The sequence below is a fragment of the Neomonachus schauinslandi genome, chromosome 10 (assembly GCF_002201575.2).
Source record: "Neomonachus schauinslandi chromosome 10, ASM220157v2, whole genome shotgun sequence".
NCBI classification, from domain to species: Eukaryota; Metazoa; Chordata; class Mammalia; order Carnivora; family Phocidae; genus Neomonachus; species Neomonachus schauinslandi.
Window position 1 is genome coordinate 72,151,033 of NC_058412.1, and position 24,254 is coordinate 72,175,286.

General features: G+C 52.3%; 1 protein-coding gene across 1 annotated transcript in view; it reads right to left on the minus strand.

Annotated features, from left to right (window-relative positions):
• TTC7A (tetratricopeptide repeat domain 7A) overlaps nucleotides 1-24,254 on the minus strand; it is a 117,498-nt gene that overhangs the window by 72,569 nt on the left and 20,675 nt on the right. The window contains exons 4-8 of the mRNA XM_044918903.1: nucleotides 15,552-15,682; nucleotides 13,009-13,124; nucleotides 1,723-1,801; nucleotides 779-936; nucleotides 128-191 (exon numbers count right to left, since the gene is read on the minus strand). Of these exons, the coding sequence (XP_044774838.1) occupies nucleotides 128-191; nucleotides 779-936; nucleotides 1,723-1,801; nucleotides 13,009-13,124; nucleotides 15,552-15,682 (548 nt within the window). The remainder of the gene's footprint in view (nucleotides 1-127; nucleotides 192-778; nucleotides 937-1,722; nucleotides 1,802-13,008; nucleotides 13,125-15,551; nucleotides 15,683-24,254) is intronic.

Below are 24,254 nucleotides of genomic sequence, written 5' to 3' on the forward strand. Positions count from 1 at the left end.
GCAGATGCAAGAACCTTGCTTCAGGGACATCCATGGGAGGCTGAGCTGGGCCAGGACCTGGCGGCCTGTGCCTGAGGCCCCGCAGCCCTACCCCACCGGGGCAGAGAGGGAAAGGCCTGGAGCTTACCATGGACTCACTGATGAGCAGCAGCAGGAGGGCTTCCTCTATATTATCCTTCGGGCAGTAGAGGCTGAAAGACACAGATGGCAGCACTGGGTCCAGCACAAGCCTCCCCAAGCAGAGCGGCTGGCCCGCCACCCCGGCCCTCTGGCCCCGGAGTCAGCAGCGGCCCTGGTAAGGTGACGCCCTCCTGCATAATTCACAGACACCGGATACTACCCGCAGCTCTTTCTCAAGCCCCAGAGTTCTGGATCTGAAAGGCTGGGGTGAGCGGCGGGGCCAGAAATACTGCAGATGCTCTGGGGGAAGAGATGTCCCTTCCAGGGCCCGGGGCTGCATGACACAGCCGCGACAAGGAGCAGGGGAGAGCCGCTCAGATCCTGTCATCAATTATTTAACAAATAAGAGAGGAGGTATATGCAGACTGGCAGGAAGGCAGGTAACCTCCAAATAATTCAACTTTTGGATGCCTTCTAGAATGCTCCTCCCAGCCCCTATCCCGAGACAGTCTTCCCTGGTCTATTCGGCTCCTGCGGATAACTGAAAAGCCTGCCTGACAGTGAGCTGGGTGGCAGCTGGAGGAAAGTGCAGGGCAGAGGGAGGGGACGTCGGAGCCCCAAGCGTGGCATGAGACTGGCATGGTCCAGCAGAGCTTACTTGTCTCCTTCGTAGAGGTGAGGTTTCCGCAGGGCCTGCGTGATGAAGGAGTTCTCCTCCTTGCTCATGAACTCAGGCAGTGGGTGGGACAGGGGGCTCCAGTAGCACTCCTCACTCAAGGAGTGTAGTAGGACCCCTGCCAGATGCTTGGCCGCCATCTGGCAGAAAGGGAGGAACTCAGACCCAGAAAGCCCCCCACCCACCACTGGGCCAAATCTGCCAGCCCTGCAGTGCACTGCCCCTTCGGAGGCCCACCACTCCACTCCACTCCCAAGGAGCCCCCTGTTCTCTCTGTTTCCAGCACTGAGGCCACCCCACCCTTTCTGTTGGCCTTTGATGGCTTCTACTTAATCTTCTGTCCTCTGTCCTCTCCTAGACGGGAGGTACGTTTCCTCTTCCTCTGGCCCCATGGAGCCCAGCACAGCTCGGAGTATTCAGCAGGCCCTTGCAGAGCGTGAAGCCACTGGCCTGGGCAGCGCTCTTGACCACATACCTTCCTGATACTTGATCAAAAATTCTAGAGTGAGAAGCAGCTGTGGCTCTGACTTGGGGTGAATTAAAGCCTAAGAAGGTAGGCCTGAATTGGGGCAGGAAAAGGAGTCCAGGTTATTTATTAAAATCATAAACAATCCCTAAGAGTTAGCCTACCACCTTGCTAGGAAGGGATGACATTGGGTTTTAACTCTGATCTAATGCTAGGGGCTCTGTGCAGTGCTGAGGTAGGGATGCTGCGGGTGCTTCCCGGGCTTGGTGGGAGAGAATGCTGAGATCGATTAACAATGTCTGCCATGAGAACAGACAGGGAGAGGAGAAGCGTGCATGCAACATACTGTCATCCCTGATTCAGAGGCTGCCTGCTAGCACTTCTGTCGTTTCCCACTGAAAGTGGCCCCTGTATAAGCCAACCACAGCCAGCACCCAGCTCCGAGGCATCGCTGTGTTACCACTTTGAAGTTCTGAGTTGCTTTGGTCTCCACTGTACGTAGGACCTCCCGAAGCTCTCTCATCCCTTTCACGATGTTCCTAGGGGGAAGACAGCAGAAGCAGGGTCATTCCCAGCTTAGTTCCCACAGACATCATCATCAAACCTGCAGACTCAAGCAGGAGCCTGCCCATTTGAGTTTTACTTGAAAACACTCAACTGGAATGAAAGGTCAGAGCTGTGACACCAGGATCCTAGAAGCCCAGGACACTGTCGACCAAAGAACAGGAAGGATCCCTCTCCTCCACAGCCCCCCAGGAACCCTGGCTTCCAGCTCACCACCAGAAGGGGACCAAGATTGAGTATTTCAAACAAGATGTCATTTGGCCCAAAAGCCTTGGCTGGTGTCAGACTGACTTGAATCCGCCTCAAATTTTCCATCTTCCCCCAGCACATCTGGTCAACGCTGGGGTCCATCCTCACCTCTCAGTCCCTGTCACCAGGGCCCCGGACCAGCCTGCATCACCTGGGGCCTGGATAACCACAAGGGCCAGTCACACCTCTTCCCCCAACCCCTGCCAGCCCTCTGGGCCTCAAAATAATTTGCAAGCTTTTTAAAGTGTGACCCAGAATAAAAAAAATACATTTTAGATTGTAACGCAGTACGCACACACTTTCCTTACATAAAACGGAAGCAAGTTTCTTGACACACTACTTAGCTCTACTGTGTGCAGGCCACTCTGGTATTTCCAATTTGACGTCTTGCTCTATTCTTCTTTTTTTTTAAATTCTGGCTGCAGCCCACTAAACAGGTCTTGCAACCCACTGATGGGTTGTGGCCTGCAGTTTGAAACACTGCTCCACGGACCCTGGAGGGGTCTGTATGCCTGACACACAAACATCATCTTTTACCACCCCCACCCCCCCTCAAGGCTAGCCCCTCTATCAGCACCCCCAGGGCTCACAGAATCCAGTCTAGGTCTTCACAATGGTATCGTGGCGCTGGCGGGTCTGCTCCTCGCCTCTCACCCATCTCGTCTCCCGCCACTCAGGTCCTTTTTGAATAACCAACCATATGACCTATGTCAAGTCTTGTCACAGACTCCTCCCACTGCCTTAAACAGCCCTTCCGCATTCATCCTCAGAAAGCCTTTCCAATAACACTTCCTCCTTGCAGCCTTCCCAGACCCCTCCCCACACTCGCCCCTCCAGCCTGCGTCCCTCTTGCTCCCTGTTAATTCCCCTTCTGAAGCATGACCTTGCATGGTCATTTTCCGTTTACGGCCTGACCCTTCGTGCACCGTGCACTCGGAGGGCAGGGCTCCTGTCTGGCTCCCGAAGCTCAGCACTAGCACAGCTCCTGGCACACAGCAGGTGCTCAGCAAATGTTTGAGCCCTGCCCTCCTCCTTTGCTCTGGGGGTTCCCTGGATCACAGCTCACAGGGGAAAGCAGAGGCCACCAGGTCGGCAAATTTAGAAATGAAGACTACAGAGAGGTGAAAAGCCAAAGGTGGCAGCCAGGAAAGTTCCAGGCGCCCCTCCTGCATCTTCCACGCACAGAACAGATTCCTGGGGGCTTTGGGGCCTGGAGCCATAAAAGGACAAATAGGCAGACCAAGTCCCCGACTTCTGGGAACCTCTGGTTTCAGAGAAGAAAGCAAAGATGTGCAAACCACCAACGTTATACACACAGACCCTCGTTTGCAGGGCTGAGAGTGGAGACAAAGACCACAGGGATAGAGTCAGAGGCACAATGACCTTTCCCAGTCTGTCCAGAGCTTCAGAAGAACCAGGAGGGGCTAAGAGGCCAGGGAACCACAGGTGTCCTGATAAACAATTCAAGTTTGGGCGCGGCCACTGATGCCACGAAGCCTGAGGACGGGCTCACCTCCATGGGCTGTGCACGGTCTCTTCCTCTACCAAGCCAGGCCTTCAGTGTGGACAGCGTCTCCCAGACTTCTGTCATCTGCATCCCACGGTTACAAGTTTTGCTCCTAGCTGCACGCCATCAATGTTTTAATTTATGCAACACTTTTCTTTACATCTTCTTTTTTCTTTAGGAGATGTATCTTAATCAAAAACACCTGGAATCATGGACTTGGTGTGCTAGTTCTTTTTTCCTTTTTGTTTTCTTTTGCCAGTAGATACTAAATATAGAAGTACTTACAAAAAGTTAAGTCTGTATATCACTCAAAACCACCTTGTGTATCACCAGAGGTACATTTTGAGAAACAATAGATTAGAACACAGGTTCTCAAAGTGTGGTCCCTGGACCAGCAGCATCAGCATCCTGGGAACCTATTAAAAATACAAAGTCTGAGACCGCTCCCCCCCCCCTCCAGACCCGCTGAATCAGAAACTCTTGGCTGAGCCCAGCAATCTGTTTTTTTTTTTAATGTTGAGTAACTTTTTATTATAATATTTCGAATGTCACATCATGTGTTCCTTTGTCCTCCAGGTAATGTTGATTTTTACCTCCTCACCCCAACCATCTTAAATTTTGAGGTAATCAGCCTACAACCTGGGTACATTTAGACCATGCATTTTGTCTCCCTTTCTGTGGGTGGGATTTCTAATATCAGTTCGGTTTTCAAAGCCTTTACTATGTTGCTTTAACTAAATTCTGTGCGTGCCACTCAGGGCTTATTTTAGCAAGTGGATCATGTTTTGTATTATTATTCTGCTCCTACAACCTTTGCAGTGAACTGGGTTTGTATTGTGCATGTAACACGTGCATGCAGGGGTGAGCCTAGAACTTGTGCTGGATCACAGAATAGAGAATTCTCACCTCTATCTCTCGACTTTACAGGCCCCCCCCCACACACACACACACGCTTCTAGGATCCACTTTTCCTTGATCTCTTTCCAGAAAGATAGGAATTCTCCTTGAGATTTCTGCTGTCTGTGCCCACTGAATAGTTCCATAACTGAGGTCATCTTCAGGTCAAAGCTAGGAAGTCGCCATCCAGGAAGTCAGATGTGGGTCTTCACGGGCAGAACCCAGGGTATGCAAATCAAAAAGGGCCTGGTTCAGGTTCTTCTCCAGGACAATGGTGGCTTCCACAGTGTCCAGGGTTTTGCCCCATTCATCTTGGGATAGCTTCTGTAAGTCCTTCCTTGATGTGGCCTCTTCTCTCCCTTTAGTTGTGCAGTTTGCAATGTCCAGCAATCTGGGTTTTACAAGTTTTCAGGGGGTTCCTATGGACCTTCAGTTTTGAAAACCACCGGTTTGGATGAGCCTCAGTGTCTTCCGGTTCTCCCATGCTAAGAAGCCAGGTTCCAGAAGGGACAACCTGACACGGAAACCCTAGTTTTGCAGCCAGATCCTAAATCCATAATCCTGGGAAAGTGTAGCAGCCACTCTGAGTCCTTGCCTCCCTGTCCACAGGAGGAGGATTCCTCATGTGCTCCTAGTGCTGTCAGGAAGATGAATGTGTGCAAAGCCCAAACACACCCGGGCATGTGGGCGAGGCACACCAAATAGTTATTTTCCTTTCCCCTTTTACTTTGGGTCCTAAAGATCTTATTAAATTATGTTTTAATCTGCCATGTTATTTTGCTTGGAAGTCCAGGAGTGAATGGGTAGGGGGCAGAGGACAGAAGTACCTGAGGGGATCTCCCAGCTTTGTGTCCACCTGTCTCCTCCCGCGAGCCCTGCCCCCGCAGGGGACATACACACAGGATTTCCCTGGGAGACACACCACACCCAGGGACAGACTAGGAGTCCCCAGGAGCCCAAGTAGGAGGAGCCTGCAGCAGAGGCCCTTCAGTCCCACTGAGGCCTCTGCCTTAGAAAAGAACCCAGTGTTAGCTGGCCAGAGATCAGGCCAGCTGAGGGGAGAGCCCAGCACCAGCCACCACCAGGAGAGAGCAACAAGACAGGAGGCATGGGCTTCCAGAAAAGAGAAGAAATGGCTGGCTCTGGGAAGTCTGCAGGAGAGCAATGCCCTGGCAGCTGGGCCAATGGCCACAGGCTGGGGCAAGGCTGGGCCCAGAGACTGGACCCTGGGACTGCGCCAGAGCCTTGGGGCCCAGAGTCAGTCCGTGGCTCTTGGGACCTGTGGGTGACTTTCCATTCTGTGGGCTCCCTGCCACCTTCCTCCCTGGCAGCCCAGCTCAGGCTGCTACCAGGAGCCCAGAGCCAAGAGGGACTACGGTCTCTTTTTCCCACTCCAGCTCAAGGACTGTCCTCTCTCTGCCTTAGTCTCCACATCATCAACACTAGGAGAGGGCCCCCAGACCGAGGCACTGGCATTGCCTGGGGGGAGCGCGGGTGCAGAGAAATGCAGACTCTCAGGGATCCTGCCCCCCCCCGCCCATACGCACACAATGAAGGATTCAGAACTACATTTTCACAAGATCCCATGTCCAAAAAGTTGTGTAATTTTACTATTTTCAAATCTGTAAGGGATTCTGGCATCTAAATCAGCTCCCAGGAATCCTTTCACAAGGCAAGTCATCATCCTCAGGCACCTTATGGGTAAATCCCAATATTTACGGAATGCCCATAAAGAGAAAAACCAGCACAGAGGCTCTGGTGGCCAGGGCTGTACGGGGAGAGATTTGGGATCCCAGCTGGCCCTGACCTGTCCTGAGATGTTGGGAACAGCCCTCTGCCTCAGCTTATGCCTCCGGGAAATGGGAAATCAGATGGGGTTTCTCCCACCAGCCTGAGAGAAAGCTCCCCGTGCCAGGTAGAGCTGGGGCTCTGTCCAGCCCCGTGAGAGGGCAACTTGAAAGATCTCTTTGTTCTCGGTCTCTCGTGCTGACCTTTCAGAGCAGAGCTGCCACTTTCAACAAATATCCAAACAGGGCCTCAGACCAACCCTGGCCCAGAATCAGGCTGCGTGTGGAGAAGCCAGGAAGCCATTGATCCCAACTCAAGTCAAGCCTGGCTGGCCGGGAACAGAAAGACAGAGGTGTGAGGCAGGGATGGGTCATCGAGGGAGGCCTCCAGGTGGGAGGTGTGAGGAGGTGGCGAGCCCCTGGCAGCCCCCTTGTCAGCAGCAGGCAGCAGGCAGATTTTCCGAGGTGCTCTGTCTCACTCTATCCTCACAGCTTCCGATGAGGCTGGTAAGGCAGGCTTTGTTCTCCCAGCTACCAGCACAATGCTTGACTCATAGAAGGCACTCAAGAAATCATTGTGGAATAAATAAACTCCCATTTTCCAACGGGAAAACGAAAGCCTGGTAGACACCCGCCTTTCCAGGCCATCGCTTCCTGAGGGGAGGGGCGGGCTTACCACAGGCACCAAGGCTTCAGACTTTTCTCCCTTTAAACTAAAAAGATTCCTGAGAAAGACAATGCTTGTCTTTTGACCCAGCAGGGTTATACTTTCCTTTCCTGGCTGTGTGAACTCCAGGACTCCTGAAATTCAGCTAAGTGACTAGTCTTTCCAAAGTACCTACTGTCACCCAGTGTCTGGTTGGTCATCAACCCTGTTGACAAGAGACATTCAACAAACACTCGTGGAATGAATGGAGAAACAGAATTGAGGGAGTGAATATCTCCTTCGTGGACCTGCAGGTAAGGAGCACACAGTCTGTTAAATCAGCCACACTCCTGAATTTATTCAGAGCTTAGCAAAGTGTTTTGCATACAGTAGGTCCGCAACAAATACTGTTTTGTTTAGTTTTTTGGTTTGATCTGAAACAGAGAATAAGAAACTGCATGGAATTTATGGTTGAATGGAATCTAAACAGACAACTGCGGCATGGGACCCTGGCCAGAAGTCCCCATTTCAGGGTTGACACTGATTACGCAGGAGAGGTTTCTGGTCAAGGACCGAGAAGAACACAGCCAGTTGGCAGATCCCACCAGCTGGAGGGTTGAATCAGGAGGCAAGGTCAGGTGAAGTTCAAACACTTATCAAGCTGTTCACTCCTGCCATAGACCCATAGCATCAGTTTCAAAAACTAAAGCTCTCCTCTTCACCCCAAGTCCCAGAAAAAGGTAGTGACGCTTCCCTTGCAGGGCACTGAGGACATCCAGGCAAAGAGATCCTTCCTGTCTAGCCAGGTGCGGGACGGGTAGTGAGTGGGTGCTAACAATAAAAACAGGCTGTGCATTAAGAAAGCCTGGGAGAGTATATTCTCTCCAATGGGCCTCAGAGGCTTTCCTGTGCCCCAAAGAGTGACACAGGTCAGTAGGAGGCTCTCTGGGGCTTCCGTGTTGCTGGATTCTGGCCCCTGAATCCCCCTTAGAGCACTCTGTCTCCTGCCCTCCTCAGCCCTGCAGATAGTGGGTGGCTGTCAAGGATAAGACAAAATTGCTGCTGACGGAAGACACCCCTCACGGGGTCATACCACACAGGAGGCCGGGCCTTCTAAGGCAGAGCCCCTTCCCCACAGCCGGCTGCTGCCCAGGCAGCTTTAGCTGCCTCTCAAGTCAGCACCTAGCTGGCAGCTGCTCACCCCCACACACACTCACACACACCCACAGCCCTCAGCGAGGGAGAGTGCTTTTATAAGGCTGAACAACCTGCCAAGCCCAGGAAACTCCCTTAGAAAGCACACACACTCCCTTCTCTATTGTTTGGTTTTGGTACAGTGAGCACATATTGCTTTAGTAATTAAAAAAAAAAATTTTGTTTTTTTAACACGCTTCGTGCGTGTATGTTTCGTACATACAGCCCAGCTGGTTCAGTACACATGGCCCAAGCTCACTCTCAGCCCAGAGCCAAGAAGAGGCCCTGCAGGTCTAGGTAGAAGGAAGGGGAAAAAAAAAAACCACTCCAAAGAGAATGGCCCCTTGCCCACTCTGGGGGAAGAAGCCTGCAGCTCACGTTCTTGTTTCTTGGGAGCTGCCCAGAGACTCAGGTCCTAGTGAGGTCAGGGTCCTGGACAGGGACAGTCAACTTTCCTGCTATTGCGTCGCCCCTGGCTTCCCTTGCACCTCACCCCTGGAGCTGCTTCATGCAAAGGAGAACCAAACCTCTCCCACAGCTAGGACTCTGGGCCCCGCTGCCATTGTCCGAAGCCACCAGAACACGTTCGAAAGGTGCCCTCTCCTGGCAGCTGGTGCCTGCGGTACTACCTGGGACAAAGCTCTGATCGGAGTCCACTGCTGCCCTCTTGTGGCAGCGAGGGGAATCGAACCGAGGGTCTCAGACCCCTGCCCTCTGGACGGGGCCTCTCTCAATTCATAACTTTCCTTTTAGGTCAAGGCCCCTAGGGGAAAAATGAATGGCCCTCAAGCCTACTAAGTCTAAAATACTTAAGCCCAGCCTTAACCAAAGCCCAGAATAAAAGAAGAGCTGTTGGAGGTTAAGCAACCCCTGCACCCCCATTTTGCACACTGGAGAACACCACACCCTTTAAATTATGTCAAATCCTCACACGGAGGGACAAGGTTGGACTCTGGGAGCAGGTACTGCTTGTGGCCATCTGTCCTTGGGAGCGGGGCACCCCCAGTCCACCCAGGGCCCACATGGGGATGAGCGCCAGCTCTCAGATTCTGCCCAGAAGCAGGTCCCACCATCTCCCCCTGCTCCTCAGGCCCCGAGGGAAGTCTTCTAAGGCCGAGAAGCTCCCTGGTCCCTGAGAGCCCACCATATCCTAGCAGCACCCCCACCTCCCTGCCCCCCTTCCCTCCCTAGCACCTAGCAATGTCTGAGGGCTACATTCGGCTCCTTGACTGTCTGCTCCGTGCTGGAATGGAAGCTCCCGAAGGAGGGGAGCTCATCCTGTTCCCAGCTTCAACCCCATGAGTCAGGTGGGGTGCCTGGTGCACAGAGGGCTCTCAGAGGCTGCCTGTGAAACGAATGCTTGGGCTGTTCTCTGGGGTTTTTCCCTTAGCCCCTCCCCCTTACTGGGCCGTGACGTCTCTTTACGTGGGGAAGGGTTTTATCACCTTCCCAAACACCCCAAGAGCCCCAGGTGAGGTGGGGGGGATTTACCAACAGGAAATGGCCCTGGAGCCCTTCTAAAGACTTTTCAGAGCTGCCCTGGAGGAGAAGACCCAATGTCAGACATCGGGGTCCCAAAGTACCTCCGAACCTCTGCTCCTCACACCTTAGGCTAAGGCAGTGGTTCTCAACCGGGGTGATTTTGCTCTCCACCACCCAAGACATTTGTCAACGTCTAGACACATTTTTGGTTGTCACACTCGGGGCAGGAAAAGCTACCGGCACCTGGCGGGCAGAGGCTGGGGATGTCGCGAAAGCCTACGACGTACTGCTATCTGGCTCACCATGTTAACAGGTCAGTACCTGAGAAACCCTGGATTGAGGCGACTTTTTTTTTTTAACTTCCTAACAACAACAAATATATATATAAAAAACCATTGGAACTGGTGATTCACCTAGGAAGATAGAACTCTGACCTGAAGACCATAATGAGTAATTATGAAAGCTCATACCACTGTGGGTGGGTGGTAGGCAAGGCCCGGGACTGTGCGGGGACAGACCCCGCTCAGCACCGGCTTGCTGGCTCTGGGCAAGTTACTTCTCCTCTCCTTTCCTCAGTGAGTGAGGACATTATTAATTCTTCATAGGATTCTGCCTGGCATGCAGTAAGTATTCAACAAGTATTAGCTACTGTTAAGAGAAAAGGGGGATAGAAATTCTTTAAAGTCCAGCCAAGCACATGGGGCCACAATCCCTGCTCTAAAAATATCTGTCACATTCCCGGGCCACCTCTGGGCTGGATGCAGGCACAGGATATGGACGAAGGGGCTGAGTTGTTGCCATTGTGTCCCGGGGACTGCTGCTCAACACTCAAGCTTTCAAATGTTTGGGCTGTTTGCTTGGAAAGAAATGATTCAGTTTCCATTGCTCTTTATTTGGGAGGCACGGGGGGCTGAGGGAGGGGGAGGAGAAGAGTCAGCATCCTGTCTTTCAGGACTAAAATCTGGGCTTCAGAAGGAAAAGAGGACGCAGGGTGTGGAGCAGAGTGACAGGAACAGAACGGTAACTGGAATTACTTGGGCTCTCCTGGAGGGGTGAGGGTTGGCTAATGCTCTGTCCACTGCAGTGGCACCACACACACACACACACACACACACACACACACACACACACACAGCCAGAGTGTGCAGAACACAGACAGGGAGGAAGAGGCCCACTCGGGGAGGGGTGGGACCAGCTTCGGGAAGAGGAGCCACCCGCTGAGAATGGTGACTCAGGGTCCCAGAGGAGCAGAGAGAGCCCTGAGTCAGCGTAGCCAGGATCAGCCCAACCATCACCAGGGCCCTGTCCTTCCCCCACACCCCACACCCCAAAACTGGAAACTACATGGGTTTCGAGGCTACTTGGATCCGAAGCTGGAATCCCAGCGGGTGAGGTGGGGCAAGTTACTCAACCTTGTTGAGGCTCTGTCCCCTCTCGAGTGACCTGGGGTCACCTGACTTCCTTCACGGGACACCGTCTGCTGAGCACATGCACACAGCAGGTGTTTGATAACTGCCGGCTCTCTCCCTCCTTCCCTCCTGGCTGTCCTTGACGGTCACCTTAACCTCGTCACACCTGGAACACGTGTGGTGTGGGGAAGGGGAGTGGGCAGCCCTGAGGGGACCGCAGTGGAGCAGGGGTTCACAGCACCCCCTGTGCTCTCAGCTCAGTACTCAAGGTGCTTTTCATTCCTGCCTCTCCTTGGACCCTCACCGCACCCCCTCCCCCAATGCAGGACAAACAGAAGCCCCCTGTTCAAGGAAGGAAGCGGAGCCGGGGGTGGGGGAGAGAAGAGGAACTTGCCCAGGGTTGCTGGGTGGCCTCCCACTCCTGGGCCCTGCCTTGGCGACCTCCAGATGACCAGGGCGCCCCCCCCAAACTCTTCCAACCGGAAGCTGAGGCCACACCTACCAAGCCGGCGTGCACTTGGAGCAATCACACAGGAGGTGGGTGCACCTGGCGGCAGCAGCAGGGACTTGTTACCCCCGCAGTTTCTGCTGTGGGCAGGGCAGCCTAACGGGTAGGAGCGTCAGCTGGGTCCTGCACGTGGAGTCCTGGCTCTGCCCAGGGCAGGTCACTTATGTTCTCTGTGTCCCCACGTCCCCCGTAGAATGGGGATGCAACAGCCCATACCACAGAGGGCTATCGGGAGGACCAAATACACACGAGGCGAAGCGCTTAGCAAGGGCCTCCCGCAGACTCAGCCCGTATTCAGACAATGAATATTTGTTAAACGCAAGAACGAAGGAGACATCGGAATCCCAGAGGTCTACTCCTAGGGTGTGCCATACAGAAGAGCACCTCTACCCTTTGTGCCTAAGGGTGGCCTTGGGAGGGAGGGCCTCTTAAACACGCAGCACACTTTTCTGTAAAGGGCCAGGGAGTAAATATTTTAGGATCTGCTATCTATTCCACTCTGGGTGAGAGACAGTAGGTCCATAGTTCGTGTGGCTATGTTCCAATAAAACTTTATTTGTAAAAACAGGCGGCGGCAGCCCCGTGCTGCAAAGGTTCCGCCGAGGGGGCATCTCTTCACATACCCCCTCAGCCCCAAGAGCCGCACCTGCAGACCAAAGGGTGCCCCGGGGCGGGGGCAGGGGCCGGGGCTGCAGCTAGGGAGAAGTAGCCAGGTGGCAGTTGCCTGGGCAGCAAAAACAGGAACCGGCCCACTGGGCCACTGCGTCTCTGAAACTGAAGCTCAGCAACCACAAAAGGAAAGAAGAACACAAGTGGTGGAGGTAGAGCAGAGGCGGCATGCTTCCCGGGGTCCCCGTGATGAGCTCCAGCCCCCACCCCCCAGCCACATGGTGAGCTGAGCCCAGGGCTCTCTGGGCCTCCTGGTCCACACGTCCCCAACGGGGACACCCCTGCCTCCCTGGCCTGTCGCAAGAAACACTTAAACAACAAAAACAAAAGGTGTGAAGTTCAAGCTTGGGCCAGCAGCTTACCCAGCTGGGGACTGTCATGAAAAATAATACAAATAAATGATGATAATGCTTCTGACTTTCCAAGCAGCTGGGATGGATCAGGAGCTCTGGGAGGTATTCTCCCCCGAGAGCAGGGTGACAGCCTGCCTCCTGGTGGGGACCCTTCTACCCTGTTCTTACCATTCAGAAGACAGGGACTTGAGCAGTATCCCCTTGTCTGACAGTGAGGGTAGAATGGAGACAGAGAAGGGGCGTATAGGCCTCCTCCAGGCCAGGGGTCCAGCTGGGGCCGGACTGCCCCCCTCCCCAGGTGTGTGCCTCCACCTACCTCAGCCTGACAAGCTGGGAACATGTCAGCCCCCACCATCCTCTTGAGAGAGCACACACCAGCACACACCCAGATCAGAGAGGCCAGACTTAACGTGACGAGTGTCAGGAGCACCCCCGGCCCAGAGAGAAATGTCCAGCTCCCACTCAGCTGCCAGTGACCTACCCCTTCTTCAGGTTTGTCACGTAAGCGCTCTGGAGGGCGGCTTCCAGGAAGTAGGTGAGCTCATAGTCGACCGGGTGAGAGCCTTTCAGGTGCCGTGCCGTGGTGTTATTTGTGATCTGGGAAGGGGAACACGGAGAGAGCCACTGTCTCAGAGTTCTGAGTCAGAGGGGCTGGGGTGAGAGTCAGCCCCGGCAGATCCGGTGGCCCCATCACCAGCGCCCGTCCCGAGCCGCCTCAAGAGGCACGCCGTGCGCTTCTCAGACCAAACCCAATCTAACTTGCTTTTGTTTAACATACGTCTGAAACACGCTCTCCTCCTCCAAATGCTGGATGCCCACAACAGCCCTGCAAAGCTGGTTTTGTCTGCATTTCATAGACGTGGAAACTGAGGCTCAGAATGTGCCTGAGGTCACAAAGCCAGCACGCACCTAAACCTCAAACTTAGGTCTGGCCAGTTACAGGCTCAGGCTATTTCTATGACTTCTTGGTTCACTCAATCAACAAACCCTTGAGTGACTACCATATACCAGGCGCTGTTCCTGTCATATAACCACGGGATGTCAGAATAGCCCCACCGCTAAGACCCCAGGTTCCAGGAAAACCTGAGCAGCAATTGTGTTATTAATTGACCTGTCCTCAAGCCTCAGCTCTAAGAGGATCATCCAGCCCCACCAAGATAGGCCTGCCTTTCCTATGCCACCTCCCTTCCCTGATCCAAGAAACAAATCAATGAGCCATCCACCTTATCTTTAAGAGAGCTTCTTAGTTCCTTGGAGCTTGGGGCTGGGTCGTAGGAGGGACACACAGCATTCCTGAGAATGCACAGGGTTCCACCACCTGCCCTCCCCTGACCCGAGATAACCAGCTCCCAGGGCCCGTTTGTCAGCCCACTGCCACAGGGCCCTGATTCCGGCCCTGCAAACCACAGCCCATCATCGTAACCCCCTTTAAAAGTCGAAAGGCTAGGCTTCTGACTGAATGGGAGACTATTTCATGAAAGTTTTCTCTACACCATATACAATTCTAATGGGAAGGGCTCCAGAAACACTGCTGTCTAGCAGGGATCCACATGACCTCAGCAGAGGTCAATTCAACCACGCCAAGTCTCCCAGTGGACTTCTGCCAGGGAATGTGCTCGAGTGCTGTTTTCCCTGAGTCCCCCAATCACTTCTTCCTTCCTCCTAAAATCCAAACAGGCAGAGGGACTCTAGGGTAGTGACACTCAACAGGGGCACGATGTTACCCTCCAGGGACATTTGGCATATCTGGAGATAGTTTGGTTGTCACCCCGTTTTGGCTGGGAGGCAGGGGGCTGTTGGCATCTGTAGAGGCCGGGGATGCTGCTGAACATTTTATAATACACAGGGCAGCCCCACACAGCAAAGACTGATCTGGCCCCAATGTCCATAGTGCTGAGGCTGAGAAACCCAGCTCTGGAGGATGACTCCTCCAAAAAGGCCTGTCACAAGACAGGTGCTGGATTGACATTTTGGCACTTGCCGAAGTAGGTGAGGCTCTGGGCTCTGACTCTCAGCTCATGACACCGACCCCGGGGGGCCTTTGCCGTGGCACCTGCCTTCTAGTGCCTTTTAACTGTCTACTGAACAGAATGTCTAGGCACCAGCCCCGAATTCTCCCCTACGAGTGATCAGAGCCACACTCCCAGGGTTCCAATCCTGCCCATGCTACTTAGCAGCTGTCTGAACTCCTCCCCAAACCCGAGCTTCTCACTTGGGAAATAGGAACACCAGGGCCTCTCCCAGCCAGTGGGTGTGAGGGTTAAATTCGAGAATGGCTGTAAGGTACTCAGAGTACTGCCTGACACAAAAGCAGGAACTCAGTGACCATTTGTGGTATCCTTGTGAAATTGAGCTGTCTGTCCTCCTCCCATTAAACCAAGAGCTCCCCAGAAGGGAAGAACTGGGGTAACATCACAGTATACTGCTAACACGACAACTCTGGCCTGCAAACAATTCATACAGGCCTTCCGCAAGGGGGAGTGGGGAGAAGGGGAGGCCTGAGGACTTCCAGACCCCGGCCGGCTGGCCTCTGCTGGCCTCTGAAAGGCTCGGACAATGGGCTCCAAGGCCTCCCCTCTGCCTGCCGCTCCCCCTGCTTGTGCTCTCTCTCTGTCAAATGAATAAAAATAAAATCTTAAAAAAAACCAAAACAAAACCAAAAACCTCATCTACTAGACGGGGATAAATACAATACCTACGTCACAGAGTTGTGGTGAGGATTACGTAAGTTTAACGGGTGCAGATAGGCTGTCACATTTGGTCGTCCGAGTCGAGCTCACCCAGGAGGCTCTGGGCTCCCTGGTGCAGACTCGTTTATTAAATCTGTTTGCTGGAGGCGAAGGGTCTCGTTCTGACAGAATAGGTCTACTGCGAGGAGCTTTCCAACCACTGAGGCGGAGGGGCACTGGAGGGGTGGAGGGTGCCGTTTCCCAATATGCACAAGGGCGATCCACGGGCTTAGTGGGGGCCTGCTGTGACAGGCGCTCCATGGAGGCAGCTAGAAGCAGAGTGCCGTATTCTCACCTTCTCCAACTCCTGCAGGAACACCTGAGCAATCCAGGAGGCCCTCTCGAAGCAGGTGATCACTTCCTCCTCCCTCTCAGTCAGGCGGTGGCGGGAAGCGATGGAGTTGGGCAGGCGTTCCAGGGAGAGGCCTGCGGGAGGAGGACAGCACCTCAGACCTGCCCTGCCCTGGCCCCCCCTGACCCCAGGCCCTGCTCACAGGCCCAGGGGTGGGCTCACCCTGGGGAAACCCAGGCTCAGGAGCAGCCAGTGGGGGGCGAGGTCGGTGGCAGGGAAGGAGGAAGCTAAAGCGGTGGTATTGGTGGTGGCTGGGGTCAAGCTGCGGGCTGACAGCGGGCACCCCCAAGCCCCGCACAGAACCACAGCGTGGCACCCCCGCGTCCAACTCCTGCCCACCCTTCCAGGCCAGCTCCTACAGGAACCATTCCTGACCCTCCTTCCAAGTCGCTGGCCAGAGACACCCGCTGCCCCGGCACTTGCCGTTTCTATGCTGTACTGCGGGTGCTGACACCCAGCTCTTCTCTCCCCCCGTCGCTGAAAGCCCCATGTGGGCAAACTGTGAACCCTTCTGTACCACCACTGCAGGCCCTGCTGTCTGCACACGACAGAGGCTGCAGCTAGGCCGCACTTCCCAGGCACCCTTCCACGGATCCAGCTTGGTCCTCGCCTAAGTTACTCACACACGGGTCAGCCTGCAAGCAGACAGCTGCCGCCTCTGCCCCCAAGGCACCCACTCCGTCATTTTTTTTATCACAACGAATTTTTTTTTTCAATAAAATAAAGTAAAACCATTGCTCTAAAGCAAAAACAAAAAAGAAAGAGTCCAGAAAGGGTCAGAAGCCAAGAAGGGAAAGCACTGTTATGCCTGTTAGCGGTGGATGCCATAAAGGAAAACAACTATACTTGCATCAGTTTTGTTTTTTTTTTTCAAGACAAGAAAAAGACTGAATAAATTCATGGTCATGGAGAAGAAAAATCTAGAGTCAAGATGAGACCAGCCTGAAGAAGGCAGACACTGTCTGAGCACCCTGCCCAAGGCTCTACCCCCGAAACGTCCCAGTATACGCGCCCAGAACACCCCACCCTGTTTCGCGTCAAGTCAGTCCCGACTGTGTTTCCGTCACATGTGACTAACACACAGACCTGACTAGAGAGTGTTGTCCTGACTGGTGCTTCCTCACGGGCAGCAGCCAGGTCTCTCTCACCTTCGTGTGCCACACGGTACTTTACATGCAACAGGCGCTCAGGATGAACTTACTGGAGAAGCCGTAGGAGTAGAACCCCCAACTCTCTGCTGCCCTGTTCCCACTGATGACCGTGCCCTCAATACTTCCCTTCCCTTTCTCTGCCTCCCTCATTTTAGGCTTTACCTCTCGAGTGGATGACCACATCAGCCTCCCTGGCCTCCCTGCCTCCAGTCTTGTTCTAATGCGTCCTGCACACTGCTCCCGGGGTGATCCTTCCAGAACTCCACTGCTTCAACCCTTCAGGGGTCCCCAGTGCTACAGGGTGAGGTCCAAGCTCCTGGTGCCCCATACCAGCCCCTCTAGGATTCCATCCCTGTCACCGGGCCATCCTTGGCGCTTGCCATGTGCTACAGGCTGAATGTTTGTGCCCCCAGCCCCCAGGTCCTATGTTGAAGACCTAGTGTCCAAGGTGATGGTATTAGAGGCAGGGGTCTGTGGGAGGTGATGAACAGGATTCGTAGCCTTATAAAAGAATCCCCAGAGAGCTGCCTCACCCCTTCCGCCTCGTGATCACAGAGGAAGTCAGCAGCCTGCAACCCGAAAGAGGGTCCTCACCATAACCCAACCATGCTGGTGCCCTGATCTCCGACTTCCAGCCTCCAGGGCTGTGAGAAATAAATGTGTGTTGTGTATAAGCCACCTGGTCTGTACTTCGTCATAGCAGCCCAAGCTAAGACACCACAGCTGCTGCATCCACAGCCAACCTCCTGTTTCCAACTGCTGACCTTGTTCAAGTTTTTCCTCCTGCCTGGAATGCACCCCCCACCCCCACCTAATCCCCTAGGTCCCCCCCAAATCACCACTTACCTTCTGCCCCTCCAAATACTGCCTCCTCCGTGGAGCCCCTCCTAATATACCCTGGTATGACCAACCCTTCCCTCCTGGGGCCCCAGTCTATGCTTGACATACTCCTGCCCCACCACTTCTTATACTTATTCCTTCGCACGCTTGCCCAGTCAGACCGTACGCTTTTTTTTTTTTTTTTAAGATTCTCTATTTATTTATTTGACAGAGAGAGAGATAGCGAGAGCAGGAACACAAGCAGGGGGAGTGGGAGAGGGAGAAGCAGGCCCCCCGCCGAGCAGGGAGCCCGATGCGGGACTCGATCCCAGGACCCTGGGACCACGACCCGAGCCGAAGGCAGACGCTTAACGACTGAGCCACCCAGGCGCCCAGACCGTACGCTTTTAAAGGCACAACCATCTCACGTTCATCTTTCTACCGATTGGGTGGGCACTCAGCAAGCACCGGCCGGCTGGCAGAAGACACGGCAAGCCTGATCCTGCCTGGCAGAGTGCAAAGTGCCCTGCAAACACGAGGTAAGGAATTACCGTTTTGCTTGGCTAGATCCCAACTCATATGGATTTAGTGACCTTGTCCTCTGCCAGGCTGGGGCGTGAACGGGTCCGAAGGTTGGGGTGACTCGGCCCGGGCGAAGGCAGGCACAGAACATGAAGGCCCTTGCTCAACACAAAGACTCAGTGACCAGGGTCACTGAATGTCACCGTGCCTCCTGCCAAATAACTCATGACCAGGAGGGAAAAGCTCCTCACTCGCGAGCGCTGAACGGGGCAGAGGACTAGTGGGAGCCCTAGAGGAGACACAGAAAGAAGACGGAAGGCAGGCACCACTGCTCACTGCTAGTGCTGGCCCCGCCCCTCCTCCCTAGCCACGGGGCCTGTCCACCCCACAGGAAGGTCGGACAAACCAACTGTTCAGAGGCCTGGCCTGGGAGACCAAGGGCAGACGGCGGGAGGATGCAGACATTCCAGAAGCCCTACAGTGGATCTGTTTCAACACAGTCACTCTGTGGCTTATGTGAGAGACAGGCTGCCAGCTGGGCTTCTTCCTGCCCCTAGGCTGGGCCCAGACCTGGGATGCATGATGCCAGCCGCCTGGCCGGCTCAGGCTGCCTCCAGTGGGCTGGCCACTGCAAGGTGGTGAACTGAGTAACATCTGTCAGTGGAGCCTCCACTGTCCACCGTTTCATTTGTTCCCCCTGCACCCAGCAGGGGCCTCTCTGCCATGCTCTTCTGGAAATTCTCAGTCTCGTCCTCCTGGAAAACTCGCAGCGAAACCACCTCCTCTCTGAAGCCGTCGTAAGCCTCCTGACCTCAGAACCAGCAGCACGTCTTCCCTGCATCTCCTTTGCATATGCCTTTTTCCTACCCTGGAACCATCCTCTCTGCCCATTCCTGATTGCTCTTGGCACCCAGGGAGAGCAGGGCCTGGTGACTGGTGAGTGGATGGATATAGAGCTGAATGCACTCATTCACTTATGCAGAGAGAGCCCGCGGGCTTTCTCCTGCTCCACTTACAAAATGGTTTTTTGCTGAATTTATAAACAAACTGTGGCATATTTATACAATGGAACACCATTCAGACATAAACTAAAGGACAAACTCTTGATATACATACAACATGGATGAATCTCCAAGAAATCAGATTGTGCAGAAGAAGCCAGATATCAAAAAAGTCCATGCTATAGGATTTCAGTTACATGACATTCAAAAAAAGGCAATATAATCTGTAGTAATAGAAACGAACCAATCCCCAATCATTGCCGGGGGGCTGAGGATGGGGGTAGAGCGAGAACCAACTGGAAAAGGGCCCGCAGGAAACTTCTGGGGTGATGGCAATGTTCTTTGTCTTTAGTGGGGTACTGGTCACATGGGTATTTACACCTGTCCAACTCACCCAATTATACACCTAAGATCAATGTACCTCACTGTATGAACACTGATCAAAAATAATGGATAGAATGCCTTCTCTGAAGGAAGCAATTGTGAGAGCAGAGAACTGAAAGATCGAAGTACAAGAGCTATGGTCACTAAGGGGGTCCTCTGTGAAATAATCTCCAATACACATACAACCAAAAGCTTCCTGGAGCTGGCAATGGCTTTTCCTAATGAGGATCACAGTCTAGGCATCTAGTTCTGCCCATAAAAAGGGGCTTCTTGACCTTACATTTGCTTTTTGACTCCCACGAAGGTCCATTTTCCTGTCCACAAATATCTGATGGGAAACCCACTCTAGCCCTTGGGTCCCTTTACCCTCTGCCCTGTGAGCGTTTCTGCACCAGTGGCCAAACCACAACACTAGATCCAAGATGAGACGGGCTGCTCCTCAGCCTGGCCCCCAAAGGACCCCAGGGGTTGTCACACAGCCCTGTAAGTGGGCAGGAAGCCAGGGGCTGCCAGGAAGCCCAGGGTACTGCCTCTCGAGTCCCACTGGCAAAGGGGCCTTTCTGTGAAAACACCCAGCTCTACAAGCCAAGGGAGGGCCCCTTTCAAGAACAGTACTTGCTTTTTCATTAAGTTGGAACTTTTGGTTTGGAGGCAAGCTGATCTGGTTTAGCCCTGGGCTCAACACCCTGGCGGGTCCCTGCCTCTTCAGGCTAAGATGACTCATCACATCACAGATGGGCATCTTTCCAAGAAGCCCCACCCTTGGAGCCCTGGGCCCTAGATGCAGAGGTGGAGAGCACAACATTTCCTCTGCAATGGAACTTTCCAGCTGGGTGGACCCCTCCCTCCCTCCTATCCAGTAGGTCCAAGGGCACAAGGTACCCACAGAAGGCTAAGCCCAGACTTAGGTACCTAGGCTGAGGGGAGGGAGAGGAAGAAATGCAAGTTATTGCTTCAGCCCTCAGGGAAGAAACCTCATGCCAGGTAGGGAAGAACCCTTATAAATCACACTCAGAAGCAGGGCACCGTGGGAACACAAAATGGTACAGCTGCTGTGGCAAACAGTGACAGTTCCTCAAAAAATTACAAACAGAATTACCTTATGAGTCCAGCAACTCTGCTTCTGCGTGTAGACCCAAAAGAACTGTAAGGAGTGTCTCAAGGAGGTATTTGTACACCCATGTGCACGCAGCATTAGTCACAACAGGCTAAAGGTAGAAACATTCCAAGAGTACACTGATGGCATGAATGGGTAACGAAAATGTGATACATGCCTAAGAAGGAAATCCTACCATAAGCCACATAGATAAACCTTAAGGCCATTATGCTAAGTGAAATAGGCCAGTCACCAAAAGACAAATAGTATATGATTCCACTTGTATGTAGAACCTAAAGTAGCCAATTCATGGAGACAGAAAGGAGGATAGCAGTTGCCAGGGGCTGCAGAGAAGGGCAAATGGGGAGATGTTCAGTGCATACAGAGTTGGGGTTTTGCAACATAAAGAGTTCTGGAGATTGGCTGCACAATGTGAATGTTTGTAACATTACTGAATTGTATGTACGCTTAGAAGTGGTCAAGATAGTGAATTTTCTGTTACATGTTTTGACCACAATTAAAGATAAAATCTTTAAAAATTAGTTAAGATACTTAATTTATGTTATATCTATTTTACCAATGTTTTAACCTACAGTCTTAACCTACAGGGTTATATTAGTTTCAGGTGTACAATATAGTGATTCAACACTTCCATACATCCCCCGGTGCTCATCACGACAAATACTCCTTATTCCCCATCACCTGTTTCCCCCAGCCCCGCCGCCCCCACTCCCCTCTGGTAACCATCAGTTTGTTCTCTATAGTTAAGAGTCTGTTTCTTGGTTTGTCTCTTTTTTTTTTTTCCTCCCTTTGCTCATTCTTTTTTGTTTCTTAAATTCCACATATGAGTGCAAGCATATGGTATTTGTCTTTCTCAGACTGACTTATTTTGCTTAGCATTATACTCTCTAGCTCCACCCATGTTGTTGCAAAGAGCAAGATTTCATTCTTTTTTTATGGCTAACATTCCATTGTACCTATATACCACATCTTCTTTATCTATTCATCAGTCGATGGGCACTTGGGTTGCTCCATATCTTGGCTATCATAAATAATGTTGCTATAAATATAGGGGTATGTATATCCCTTTGAATTAGTGTTTTTGTATCTTCTGAGTAAACACCCAGTAGTGCAATTACTGGATCATAGGGTAATTCTGTTTTTAACTTTATTTTATTTTTTTTTTTTAGATTTTATTTATTTATTTGAGAGAGAGAGACAGAGATAGTGAGAGAGGGCACAAGTGGGGAGAGGGAGAAGCAGGCTCCCCGCAGAGCCAGGAGCCTGATGCGGGACTCAATCCCAGGACCCTGGGATCATGACCTGAGCCGAAGGCAGACGCTTAACGGACTGAGCCACCCAGGCGCCCCCTGTTTTTAAGTTTTAACCTCCATACTGTTTTCCATACTGTTTTTCCACCAGTTTGCATTCCCACCCACAGTGTAAGAAGGTTCCTTCTTCTCCACATCCTTGCCAACACCTGTTGGTTCTTGTGTTGTTGATTTTAGCCATTCTGACGGGTGTGAGGTGCTATTTCAATGTGGTTTTGATTTGCATTTCCCTGATGATCAGTGATGTTGAGCATCTTTTTATGTATCTGTATATTTTACCAATTTAAAAAAACGGAAAAAAAAAAAAAAGGGAAAATGGACAATTTGATTCCATGTGCCAGTCTCCAAAAAGTACATATGCTTTGATCCAGTAACTCTACTTCTAGGAATTTATCACTAAAAAAATTAATGACACATGCAAAAATTTAGTTTCAAAGATATCTATGGCAGCACTGTTTATAATGGCAAAAAGATGAGATTTAACCTACAGGTCCAATAACGGGACAAGTTTGCTAAATTACAAAAGAGTCTTACAATGTGATACTATGAAGCTTTAAACAGTGATGTAGACATGTATTGGAAAATGGCTCATAAAATAGTCACTTTAGAAAACATTATAAAATATGATTGTATGAACTTATTTTTGTTTATAAAAAAACCACATATAAACCTACAGGAAAAAAGACTGGAAGGATATACCCAAAATGTTTATAGAAGCCCTAAGTCTCGGTTTTGTGAAACACAAAATGGGATTACTATCAATGCCCAACCCATGGGGGACCGTGAAATTGAAATTTGGTGATACTATATAGATTAGAACACATGCTCTCAGAGAATGTTAAGTGAGGCTCATAATGACCTCTCTGGAAGGGATCTGGTCCTTCCCTGGAATGACAAATGAAACCTCTAATTTGAGGAGGAGAGATTCCTTCCAACACCCCTCAGTTAGAAGTGCCAGAGTCCACACTACATCCAGGTCTTCTGGCTTCAACAATGTCTGGGTCTCCCCCTACCCGCTGTGACCCCCAGGGGTTCCCAAACGTTGGACTTCTGGCCAACCCCTGGTAGCCCACCTTTCACATGCGTTATCTGATGGCTGAGTTATAGCCGTCCACCCTGCAAGGGGACAGGCCCTCATGTCGGTGCTGGTGATTCAAATGCACCCCTCAAAGCCTGACTGCACTCCACGCCCCCAGACCAGGAAGGCACTCAGCAAAGGCCAGGTGCACACACAAAGAACACACCTAGCCCCTTTTAAGATGCCCCAACAGCATTCCCCTCCACTTGTTTCTCTCCCTCTGGAGGCCAGGCCCTCACTCCCAGGACTGCAGTGTGGGGGCAGGGCAGCCGTACGAAGAGTGCTGACCCGCCTCCCCACAAGGCCAGCGACCCACGCCCCCTTTGCAAAGGAAGCCAAAATCAACAGCTAATTCCTGCCATACCAGGACTAAACTGCCCGCCCCCAAACAAAATATGCGACTATGTCCTGCCCTAGGAGCAGCCTGGTGTCTTTATTTTCAAAGTTTCAATAAGCCACAAGGTCCCAGGTGAGAGCAGAATAGCCTGGGGTTGCACTAACCGAAAGAGAACAGAAAAACAAAAACAAAAACTCGAGGACTGAGAAGAGAATTTAGTGGATCGTCAATTCTCATGGTTGCTAAATGGTTTGGGGGTTTTGTTTCGTTTTTGTGTGTGTTTTTTTTTTTTACATTTTTACTTTCCACAGCACCTTCACCACTTAACAGCTAGCTGTGGTATTTGGGGAGAACCGAGGCCATTTTTCTCCACAGCCAGGCCCGTGTTCTACCCGTCAGCCGGCACGCAAGCCTGTCCAGAGAGTGGTCTGCGGCCTCCCTGGTGCTGGGCTGTGAGCGAGAGGGGAAGAAGGGCAGGACTCATGGCTGGAGAAATGGAGGGTCATTCCTCCCTACATGTCACCACACAGAGCTAGCGCCAGAGAAACGGAAGTGACACAGGCCCAAGGGGAGAGGCAGCCCTTTGCCATGGAACAGCCCTCCGAGAGGTGGACAGTGATAGCGCGGCTTGGGGGGCTGAGCAGGTGAGCTTGAGACGTCGACAGCACGGGCCCTGAAGCTCCTGCCTGCCCATCAAAGCATAGCTACCTAGGGCCAAAGTTCTAGAATATCAGCAAAGAGACACTCTGAGCTTTATTTTTTTTAAAAGATTTTATTTATTTATTTGACAGAGAGAGAGGGAACACAAGCAGGGGGAGCAGCAGAGGGAGAGGGAGAAGCAGGCTCTCTGCTGAGCAAGGAGCCGGATGCGGGGCTCGATCCCAGGACCCTGGGATCATGACCTGAGCCGAAGGCAGATGCTTAACC